Here is an 11,886-nt window from a genome sequence, read left to right on the forward strand (position 1 = left end):
GATGATAACGGAGGGAGGGGAAGTCGGATAGGAGATGTCCGGCATCGCGAGAGAAGTAATAAAAGCAGGAGAAGCATCTTTCTCTGTCGAGGGTATGGCTTAGAATCAACCACTTGTCTCTAATCGTTTTACAAGAGATATTTTTTAAGCATCATCCGTGAGAGGAGTAAAAAGATTAACAGCCTTTTTTTTCAGCTGTGTCGCCGTGTTTTTTTTTTAAATAATTTTTTTATTTTTAAATTATCTTGTTAATAATTTTAATATAATAATATTAAAAATAATTTTTAATAACGCTACCACAATACAAAATCGATACCATGGAGTTATAAGAAAATAAAATAAAAACCAGCACCATTCGTTTTGCGGGGCCCACACGTGGGTTCCATAAAGTCAATGATGGTTATGATTTTATTTCTTTGAACGAAATGAAATGACGGTGATGACTTGTCTCCATCCCTAGCATTTAATTCGTGTCATGCTATCATCATCAATCTATACTAGCGAACATGTATGATGGGATGCGGAAGTATGTATGTGAGATCAACAAGAAATACTGAAAATGTGCAAATAGGAAGTATTTGCTGAGCTCAAAAGCATCAATTCCCGAAGGAAAGAAGCACAGGTCTTCTCTCAAGTCCCGTCCTATAGGAATCCTTATTCTTCACTTCATCCATTCTATTTGATTCTGGGTCCTTGACTGCTCTATTCTCAACTCTGGATTTCCTTTTTCTGGACATCTCCTTCTGGCTTGGAATGGCATTTGGAGCCCGCGACTTGTCATTTTCCTGCGTATCTTGGAAATCTTTATGGGTTTCCTGCTGCTGCACTTGAAGCTTAGCTTTTCTCAGTTTCAAAGTTTGAACATTATCAAGAGCAAACGAGACTATTGGGCGATGTTCAGGACCAAAAGTTTCTGCAAGGAGGCAAACGTTGCATCTTTGTTAGGAATTGATTTTCTGGAAATATATTCAGAGGAGATAACCAAGACAATTCAATGAAATGTGTTACCAGGATTATTATTAAGAACCCTCAGGGCCACCAGTGCATGCTGATACTCCGTAAACTCAACAAACGCAACCCCACGTGAATGGTCCTTCGTGACAACTTTTCCCTTCTTTACATTCTTTAAAAACTTCATCTGCACCAGCAATATGAAAACAAAGAAGTTATCTCAGGATACAAGCAAGATTTTACAAAGGGAAACGGAACGAGGACAAAAGAATCCAGGTAGCTAACCTGTCGAATCACAGGATTTTGCTTTGTGGCACGTGAGGTAACAGCATCAATGAAAAGCTTCTTCAGTTGTTTTTCAGTCATTGACTTTGGTAAATTGTATACAACAAGCCTGGTCCTAGAGACATGAAAATTTGGAGATTTCAGCTTGGTCATCTTCTCTTCCTGCAACCTGCAAAGTTCATAGAGCATTATGAGATGTGGGTAAGATGCTTTTACAAGAGTAGCACAAAAATAAACAGAAATGTTGAAAAACAAAATCATAATGTATCTGAAAGATACAGCCTCTTTTTGGGGACAGGAACCAAAATTCAAAGACGCTATCCGTGTATAAATCCTCATTTCCTGGGATGCTGTGCGAATTGAGAGAGAACCATCCACACCAACATAGCGAGGAACATATGCTCGCCAGCCTTTTAAATATAAACTACTAGATGACATGAGGAATAAAAGGCCAGCCTTTTAAATATACATTGGCCAAAGTCAAGGAATGGTTGCTTCCATCTTCATTTCCAAACACAAATAAAAGCGGAAAATACAAAACAACAGGGAAAGGAACTTACCTGTTCCTCTTAGCCATATCACTAATTGAGACACCTTCAGCAGCAGGAGTCCCCTCAAGAATAAGGCCTTCCTGTTAAGCATTTGGGACCAGTAAAAAAAAAAGAAGGTCAAACCAGTATCAGAAAGCAATCACCACCACTGATGATATAAAGAATAAAACATGAATAAGGACAGATAGATGAACCTTTGCCAAGTAAAGATTGCGATGGTCCCGGTCCTCAATTTTGGTCTTCTCTTTTTCCTTATCGTGCGCTGATTTCTTATCCAAAGCCTTCAAGACCGCCAGTTGCCTACCTTTCAAAAAAATTCCCAGACCAGATGCAACATTAGCAGCTGAAACTGCAGCAGTAGCCCCATCTGCTGTTTTAAACTTGAGAAAACCAGTCCCTCTAGGTCGCCTGCCACGAAAAAAAGTAGGTTACAAAAATTGAGGTAAAGAATCAGGAAATGTAGAAGCATATCAGACTGTAAATGAGTCCCTACTTGGTGACTTGATGAAGGACAGGGACAAAGGATAGCACTTCCCCAAATGCAGAGAACCGTTGTTTCACTTCTCCACTTTCAACATCAAAAGGAAGATTGCTAATAAAAACAGTTCTCTGCAAATCATCTTCTCCATCTATGTGCTTAGTAGATGGTTTGCTTTTGCCACTGGATAGAGGACTCCCTGATAAATTTTCAGACTCGCCAGGCAACTTACTTGGCACAACAACAGTATCCAACTCCTCAATGCCCTTGGGCAACACATCATCATCCATGTTAGTAGAAGCAGAATCTTTAGAAGATGATGTGATCAAATTCCTAAGAACTTTTCTTGCAATGTCTGCTTCCTGTTCAAAATCAACTTCAGTTGGCGTGTCTTCTTTTTCAGATAAATCTGAGTCAGGTGAGGCAATGACAACCCCATCATGCCGTTGTTTTTTTTCAATAACATCTGTATCATTGTTGTCGTCGTCGTCATAATCTGAATCCTCACAGCTACTGTCTTTTTCATTCTGATGTCCTGTAGAAGCACTACAAAGCTTAACTAAAACTTACAGACTTGATGTCAAAAGATGTCCAGGCCCTGTAAGAAAATGAAGCACAGTTAAACAGCCACTTACCATCTTCCGAAGCAGCAGGCACATTAGCACCACTGCTATAAATCTTTTTTGGAACAGCCCAGTCAACAGCTATGGGTCTTTTGCCAAACTTTTGCCCATTGAACTTCTGAATGGCCTGAAGAAGGAAAAAAGCAAAAATTCAAAATGCTATGGAATCCCTGTAAGAAAAGGCATGGTTCATGAGGAATACATTTTCTGCATCCTGCTTGCATGTGAACTTGACAAAAGCAAAACCCCTTGATAACCTGCATAAACGCAAAATTAGCATGAAAATACTAGGAGACAAAAAATCATTGACAAACAGGGATTATGGATAATGTATCTGCATACCCTGTTTCAGAATTATGTGGAACAAACACGTCCCAAACAAAGCCCGCTGATTCAAACACATCTTTTATCTCATTTGGTTTGGCCTGCATTGATGTTTAGCAAACTAGTTTAGAAATCAACCTCCTCCAGAAATATTGATGAATGATAACAAATGAGAATAGAATAACCTTGAAAGGAAGATTTCTGATAATAAGTTTCCATTTCTGTGTCTTGCAACCCTGACCCACAAACACAATTGAAAGTTAATTAGAAAACTTTAACTATTATTTTCCGATGCTCATAGAATTTACAACTGTTTTGACTCATCTGAGCAGGAATTAATAGAACTACACAAAACACAGACCACAAGGGATAGCAACTGGCAAAAACATAAATTTATTGACAGAAAGAGAAAATTCTTGAAGCAGACACAATAGTAGAAATATTAGCAGAGTACATAAAAGCCATCATTTCCATGTAGCAAGTAATTTGAAATTACCTCCCCCCCTAGCTGCCGTGCCCAAACAATTCCACCTTTAATTTCTTTTTGGTGTAGCATTGCCACACAAGAACGTGCTTCTTTGACACTTGTGAAAAGTACAGCTGAAGCACCTGATCTGCATCCATCTTGTTCGAGGCCTAGAAATTTTACGCAAAACAACCTTTTTTATCATCAAATGGAGCAAACTAAAATCCCTTAGATTTCTGTATCCATACATTTACAGTTTCCAAACAGGAAATAATCAAGTTGATGTCTATATTCGAGTAAGATAAAAACTCTAACTCCATAAGCTACAGGCAAATGAACAAGCAAGATTGAATAAAGGATTACACCATCAGATTAGAGGACCATAACAAGTGTCAAAAGCATTAAACAGCTTGCAAGAGAATATACTGTGATAATATAGTGTCAAAAGCACGAACAGATTTCCACTTTGCTGACTTTGTAAATCAATCTTACTGTGATAATATCATAACAGATAATATAAATGTTACCACACTGCAAGAGAATATACAAACAAATAAAGGCAAGTTTTTTGTCTATTGTATTTCAAAATTATCATCAGAAGGCATCCCATGTACAGGAAAACTTGTATCGTGATATCATTACAGGTCATGCGCCACACCAAAAACAAATCAGCAAAGAAAATAATTCTGAAGATTAATTAAATTAGCAAAGGCTTCTGCTTCCCACATCACACTACACAACCCAAAAGAGCAGTTATTCACAAAGAACACCCTTACCATGTTTTTTCAGCTCTTCCTTGGGAAGGGGATAAGTTACAGAACACACAGTGCCAGTCTCTTTGGCTCGCTGATGAACATCTTCTGCCATAGCATCATTAAGAAGGCCACCAAATATCACAGTCCTAGCAACCCTTCATAGATCAAAAGAAAAAAAATAACCATGTGAAGTTTTCTGAAGAATAGAAAAAATACTGCTATACAATCATCAAATAATTCCTTCTATATGAATTCATGTATTACTTATAATGGTAGTTTAGGTGACCAAGATTTATTTATTTTTAAGGGCTAGGGTTTCTTTTATTCAGGGTTCTGTTTAGCATCTAAGGGCTGCTAGTCCATCAATAACAAACGTTATTGATATTTTGAGAATTTTATAGCTCTGTTTCTTTTCTGGTTGTTCAGTCCAGACAACCAGCCTTTTGGCTTCGTTTGCTACCTTTAGCCTTTTCTTCCTAAATCAGGGTTGTAAGTTCAAAGCTGTAATTACTTCAACTTCAAAGCTATAACTCAAGAACCAGACACTTCATAATCTATTTCAACAATTCAAAGTCAGCAATGAATCTTGTCTCGCCATTCTTCATAATACAGGTATATAGTTTTTTATTAATCCAATCCTACAAAGGGCTATTATGGTAGGGAAGCAAGCACAAACAACCACAATACTAAGCTACTAATGGAGATTGGATATTGTTTGAGGGCGCCACGAAGCATGAGCCCTCTAACAGCAATGGTTAATAGTGAACCTCTGTGGTGAGTGTCAACAGTGTTAATAACTAAAACTTTAATGGAACAGCAAACAATATGAAAAAGTCCAGTCACATTAAGAGAGCTATCTGACTTAATTTTGGATGCTATTGCTTCTGCAAAATGATACTAGTCTAGGTATTTATGAAAACTTTAACAAACGATACACCGAAAGAGAGAATTAGAAATAATTCAAGAGAAAATGTCCATAATATCAACAAGAAAATAAAGTACCTCTGCTTTTCAGAACAATTCTCTTTATCAGTTAGATCAGTGACAAGTTTTGCTGGTTTTCTTGGCTCTCGAGGTTTCCCTAAATTTGTTTTCAAAATATCAAACTCACACGCAGAATGTCAATCTGAAACAGGAACATTTAACTTAACATGCATGAAAAAATGTACCATAGTTCCCAACCTGATTCCAGCACATTCAGAACATGCTTTTCTGGCTTAGAGGCAACACTGCCCTTATCATCCATGGTCTTCGTTGCATCATCTGAGTAAACAACAAACAGGTAATTTGTTTCTATACATTATTTTCTAACCTGATTATAATAGCAAAACAAGATAAATTCAAGTGTCTAAAACTAACAATGGGTGATATTGACCTTGAACTTGACCTTGACCTTGAGCTGCCTTTGCCCGACGCTGTTCTAATGACGCACGGTGCATAGCATGCTTAACTGCAATTTTCCGGCCTCCAACTGACGAGCCATTCTTAATCTCAATAGCTCGGTTAGCATCATCCTTAAGCGCACTAAAAATGAATCCAATCAATAACAGCAGCGGCAGCAGCAACAACAAAATTAAAGAGAGAAACAGCAAAATAGACCAATGATAAGATTTATTTCAATTAACAATCCATAAGTATGACCTACAATTGAACGAAACCAAATCCACGGTGCTCAGTCGAACCTGAGAAATAAAAATGAATTAATAATAGCAACATTCAAGAATAATTACAAATTACAGACAAAAAATCAGAAATATACAAAAAAAATTAAATGAAAGTAGAAGTGCAGCAGCTCTGATTTTCATACCCTTTTGCGTGACCATAAAGCAGCGCCTGATTGGACCGACATCACTAAAAGTCTCTTCAAGCTATTAAAAAAAAAAAATCCATCAAGCAGCAAGATTATTATGAGTTGAAGCAAAGGATTAGGTAGTAATTTAAGCGAAGATCAGTACCTGAGAGTTGGTGAAAGAGTAAGGTAAGCCGGAGACGAAAAGAGTGCTAGAGCTGTGCTCGGAAGCGGAGCCACTTTCATGCGTGTTCTTCTTCTTTCCCATTGTGCTGTGTTTGTGTGTGTGGCGATGGAAACCGCGAGTTTGGTATGGTCGAACCTAAATCCTCAAAAAACCTCGACGGCGTTAAATTAGCTAGTGTGGGGAGCTGGGTTTTGGGCTGATCCACGGCCGGATATTAAGTGTTTATGGGCTTCTCTGGGTTGGGTCTTTTAGATTAAGTAGTCCAAAGGAGATAATTTTTGCCTTTTTTTAATTAATCTCTCTTGTTTCGAATGGAAGCAGGATATTTTTATTTATTTTTTTGTTAGAAATACTTCAAACAAGACTAAGGGTTTGTGTTTGGCCTTGTTATGTTTGTAAGAGAAGTTGGAAAAAACATGCTTGTTTCTAACTAGAAATTAGGTTTTTTTTTAAAGTAAATTTTCAGAAACTCAATTCTAAAAAAATAAATTGTTTTTTGCTATTTGACAGTGTAATAGAAAATAAATTGTAAAATATTTTTAAGTATTTGGTTATCTCATAGAAAATGAGCTGGAAAATAACTTATTAATGTTTTATTTTTTTCAAGTTTATAAAAATAATGAGGAACAAATCTTACAAATTAAAAAGTTGAATGAGAATGAAATTGAAAAAAAATATAATTTTATAAATTATTTTAAATAAAATAAATAATAAATTATAAAAATGCGGACCAATATTAAAATAAAAATTAAATTTTAAGATGTGAAATTAAAAAAATAAATATTTAAAATAAAATATATATAACAATTAAAAATTTAAAAATTAAATTTGATATAATCATCAGATAATATGATATTTCTAAATTTTTTATAACTTCCGAAAAGTGTTTTACGTCCAAATTTTTTAGAAAAATACTTTTCTGAAAACCAAGTTAAATTTTTCTTTGGTTAAAAAATATGTTTTATTGAACCATTTTTTTAATAATAAATAAATATAAAATAAATTTAAAAAATAAATTTCGAGAACAGATATAGCCTTAATGAATATTCCTTGGCAATCCCCTGTTTTTTTTTTTTTCCATCTTTTGTCGAGTCAAAGGCTTAAATAATGTTACTATCTATTGCAAAGGGCTGAATAGAGTAATGTGTCCTAAAAAGAAGGCCCAGGTCCATTTTCAGATTGCGTTTCTGCACATGTCAGCAGGGTTGAATTTTCTGCGTAAATATATATCACTAGCATCGAATATTCACTGTCTGTGTTCACATCTATCGATGATGCAACGAAAACAGGAATTGTAAAATAAAAATAAAAAATCGCGAGTGGCATAAAACATGGAAGGATCCATGCTAATGGAATATCAATGCACATAGCAGAGAAAGGGCAAGTACCTCTTGTTCTTCTCATTCATGGTTGCAGAGAAAAGGCAAGTACCTCTTGTTCTTCTCATTCATGGCTTCTCTGAATCATGGTATTTGATTAAAGAGGATATGCTCTCTTCTTCTTCTTTTTTATTCTCTGAATTCGAATCTTTCTTATTAAATCTCTACACATGTATTGATATATGTTTAAATCTTTTGATATATGTTTAAATCTTCCTGCTACATTGTACTGTGTTGTGGTCCTTTGTGGAAGGGCATGACTGGGGTGCAGAAGTGGCACCTTTCGCCATTTCAGGCCAGGTAGAGTGAGGGCAGTTGTTAACTTAAGCGTCGCCTGCCGGACACGTTCCAGAGAAATCAAACCTACCAAATTATTTGATGGGATTTTTGGAGAAGGGTTCTACATTTTTCAATTTGAGGTAAGAGAGGATCAAACCATTTTTCTGGGGAATTTTAATTAAATTTTGCTACACCATCTGGGTTCTTAATACGTTCCTTTTTTTCTTCTGGCATTACAGGAGCCAGGAAGAGCAGAAAATTCACTCGCTGTCGTGGGTATTGAAGAAGTTTCTACATGCCTACGCTCCTGATCTTCTAGCAGATCCGCCAGTGATTGGAATTATAGATTTTCTTGAGACCCGCCTTCATTGCCGTCTTTGATTGCTGAAGAAGAACTTCAATTTAATGCTAGGAATTTCCAAGAAACTGGATTTACTGGGGCCTTGAATTATTACGCTGCCATGGACATGTGGGATCGTAATATTACTAGTAAAAATCAGAACCATGCGTATTACAATATGAACCAGTGAATTGGGCTTGGAAAAAATGAATGCATTATTGGCTAGATCAAGCATATTTGTTAAATCCAAACCTTGGAATCTAACATGATAGAGTCGGTTTTTAATAACAGGTGATTTCAAGTTGATATGGTATAATTAAATAATGATTTTTTATAAATATATTATATGAATGACTTAACAATATATTTATGAGTTAGTAAAATAGATTTAGATTCAAAACTAAAACTGCAAAATACATATTTTCAGATATTATTTTTTTTATGGCAACATAAATTTTTCTATGTCATCACTCATATTATCAAATATTAAGATATTAAAAATCTTATCGAGACTTCTAGTTCTCGCAATTTTGTTATTCTTGAACGTCATGTGTTATTTTGGATTCTGTAATAGTTTTCTTTGTATTTTATTTTTAGTTTTGTAGTTAATATAGAGTTTCCAACCTGTTTTTATAAACCTTGAAGAGATAAATACTCTATCATTATTATTTTATAAACAATGAATTTAGGGTTCATATTTGTATTCTCTTTTGCCCATATTACAATTACGTGTTTTCCCAGTGTTTGTTTTTTTATAGTTTTCATCTGCATCACAATTCTGTTTAGATTTCTAGTTAGATCAAATAAGATACTTTACCCAGTGAGATTTTGTTAGTTTAGTTAAGTTTTTAGTAACCTAGTCAGCTTGATAAACCATTAATAATCACGGTAACTCGGACTCCTTTTGAATTGGCAACTATAGTTATGATTTTTAACATGAGCATCCTTCATGTATTTACTGGTTTAAGTTCGGGTTGGGAAGTTGTGCATACCGAGCGTAATTCCTCTTTTTATATCAGATTAAATACATACCATCTACCATCCGTTGTTAGAAGATCTATTAGAAAATTTATATTCATGGAATGCATTATTATTATTTTTTTTTATCAAGTAACTGGGATCTTCTTGCACTACGGCAGAGAGCTAACATTACTGTGCCCACAAAATTCATAGTCGGTGGCAAAGACGTGGGTTTTCTGGCGTTTAGTACAAAGGACTGTCCTAATGGAGAAATATCCAGGGAGCTTTTACCTAGCCTTGAAGTGGGTTTCATTGATGAGCTCAACAGGAGAAAGTTGAACTAGCCTCGAATCAGATCTTGTCATTTTTCAGCAGGAAATCACTTCTATGATGAATGAATAATGTACGCTGGGATTTAAAGATACAACTTTTACTGTGATCTATTGTTGTTCCACTGCTTGCAAGGACAATACTGGATGGTTTTAATTGTATTGAATGGAATGCACGTTTTTTATAATCTTGAATAATTGCTTTTAGTAGAAACAAGTATTACAGGGTCGGTCTACCTACGCTTTTTTTATATAGCAAATACAAAAATATAATAATTAAATAATGAAAATAAAAATAAAAATATTTAATTAAAAAGTAAAAAGACTCAGGATAACAAGGAAGGTTATCTGTCAAACTCTAAATTAGGAGCCACAAAACCAGTTCAATTTAACAATTTTTTTTATTTAATTATACATGAACCAAGTGAAGGAGCCTTTTATATATTAAACATCATTTTTTTTCTTAAAAAAATTAATATTTAGGAATGAAATAAAAAATAGCTCTATTTAAAAAAATGTAATAGCAAAAGAGGTTTTTTCCCAAGGCAAATAAAAAAATACCTTAAAAAAACGATGAAGTGATTTGAAAAAAAAAAACTTCAAGGAGTTAAAAATTACATCAAATTAAGAAATAAAAAAAGCAAGTGGTACACTAAATTAAATAATATTCTATAAAAAATACTATAAGAAGGAAAAATAAAAAAATTCAATAAAAAATCAAAATTAAAAAAAATTAGAAATAAAAAAATTTTAAAAAAAAAATCAATGATCCAAAAAAAACATCCGAGCCTAGTTTATGCAATTCAGTGCACTAGGGTCGACTTATTTTTTTAAAAAATAGATGATTTATCATTGCCTCAATTTGTTTTTTTTTAAATAAATTGATGATTTATAGCCTATCTCTTTTTAGATTCCAGTTATTCTAATTATTGAAAAATCAAATAAGATGTTTTTTTTGCTATATAGACTGACTTTTTTAATTTTTTTATTTAAAACATCCATGAGACACCCTACACACCATAATATGTTAATTCATAATCTCAAAAAACCCCAAAAATCATTAAAAACAAAAATCAATCCAATGTTTTGAACCAAAATTATTTTTAAAAGAAAATAATAACTCAATTTTTATAACTCAAAGTACATAAGGATTAAATTAAAAATTTCATCAAAAAAATTTTAAAATACCATCAATTTCCTCCTCTTTTTTCATTTTTATTTTTTTCTTTTAAATTTTAATTTTGTAATTATTCTAGTTAAATTAACCTTCAATTAATTTCTTAAAATGCAAATTTTTTTAAAAAAGAGAGAGAGAAAGAGCGGAGAAAAAAATCACGAGCATGATGATCAACAGTGCCCGTGTATTAACAGTGCGTGGGGGACAGTATCCTCCGCCTTCGGAGATCGTAATTGGAGCCCGTGCATGGGATCGGTCAGGCAGGGTACAGCACCGTCGTCATGGTACTGGTGCTTAACTGATGAGTACTGACAGGGCTTTAATTTGCCCACAGGTAACGTTTGGCCCATATAAATTACAAGGGAGTGTTGTGCTTACTGGCCAGTAAAGTGGCGTGGAGATCTAAAACTAAACTCAACTGGCACCATCTTGCAATAAATTGAAGGGAAGATTTCTTGACATTGTACATTAAATTCATTCATGCCATTATTGAAATCATGTGGTTTAGATATAGCTTCTTAGAGGAACATTTTTAACAAAGTTGTGTGAAACACGACGGAACCCTACAATTCAGAACACATAGGGTGGTTCTTCCATTCCATCCGAATAAATAACTTCTTTTCTTCTTTTTTTTCCGGGGAGGTAGAGAGTAACAAAAAACCATGTCACCAGCTTTCGAGTCGTTTGATTTAGCAAATTAAATTTTCACACCAGATTTTAGGGTATAGTTTAATATTTTGCTTAAGAAATATAGAATTCATGTTAATCTTATTTGTGACAATTTAATATTAGATTTCAGATTCTTATGAGAAAATAATGAGAAGGGAGCATCTATTAATGACCGAGACCTTTTTAGTTAAATGATTAAACGAATAATATTAACACCATTCCACTAGCTGAATGCCGGATTTTCAAGCCTGTATAGCATTTTTTTTCTTGGAAAAATGAATTTAGCACTGGAATTAGGAGGTTTTCCCCAGATTATGCAATTACCTAACAGTTAGTTAATCGAG

At 34.2% G+C, this 11,886-nt stretch overlaps 1 protein-coding gene across 4 annotated transcripts; it reads right to left on the minus strand.

The window, feature by feature from the left end:
* Window positions 1–373: 373 nt before the first annotated feature.
* LOC105142017 (RNA-binding (RRM/RBD/RNP motifs) family protein) lies at window positions 374–6,549 on the minus strand. 4 transcript variants are annotated; one of them, XM_011049482.1, is made up of 18 exons: window positions 6,389–6,549; window positions 6,241–6,301; window positions 6,079–6,115; window positions 5,809–5,957; window positions 5,616–5,696; window positions 5,436–5,514; window positions 4,455–4,588; window positions 3,709–3,848; window positions 3,398–3,448; window positions 3,231–3,313; window positions 3,091–3,145; window positions 2,901–3,015; window positions 2,281–2,800; window positions 1,982–2,195; window positions 1,797–1,867; window positions 1,237–1,405; window positions 1,009–1,138; window positions 374–913 (listed from the first exon to the last, which is right to left on the minus strand). In XM_011049482.1, exons 1-18 carry the CDS (start codon window positions 6,488–6,490, stop codon window positions 597–599), a joined length of 2,508 nt encoding a protein of 835 aa, XP_011047784.1. In that variant the 5' UTR covers window positions 6,491–6,549; the 3' UTR covers window positions 374–596. The 4 variants fall into 4 exon arrangements, with proteins under 4 accessions (XP_011047784.1, XP_011047777.1, XP_011047769.1 ...); XM_011049475.1 differs by having other exon boundaries at window positions 5,616–5,698; window positions 5,805–5,957; XM_011049467.1 differs by having other exon boundaries at window positions 5,616–5,712; window positions 5,804–5,957.
* Between the last annotated feature and the right edge of the window lie 5,337 nt (window positions 6,550–11,886).

This window comes from Populus euphratica, unplaced genomic scaffold (genome assembly GCF_000495115.2).
Source record: "Populus euphratica unplaced genomic scaffold, PopEup_1.0 scaffold3.1, whole genome shotgun sequence".
Lineage (NCBI taxonomy): Eukaryota > Viridiplantae > Streptophyta > Magnoliopsida > Malpighiales > Salicaceae > Populus > Populus euphratica.

Coding starts and splice junctions, on each gene's coding strand:
- LOC105142017 (XM_011049458.1), bottom strand. CDS start 6,490: ATGGGAAAGAAGAAGAACACGCATGAAAGTGGCTCCGCTTCCGAGCAC. Junction 6,302..6,388: donor ACTCTTTCACCAACTCTCAG/GTACTGATCTTC, acceptor TTTTTTTAATAG/CTTGAAGAGACTTTTAGTGA. Junction 3,146..3,230: donor CCACATAATTCTGAAACAGG/GTATGCAGATAC, acceptor GCGTTTATGCAG/GTTATCAAGGGGTTTTGCTT.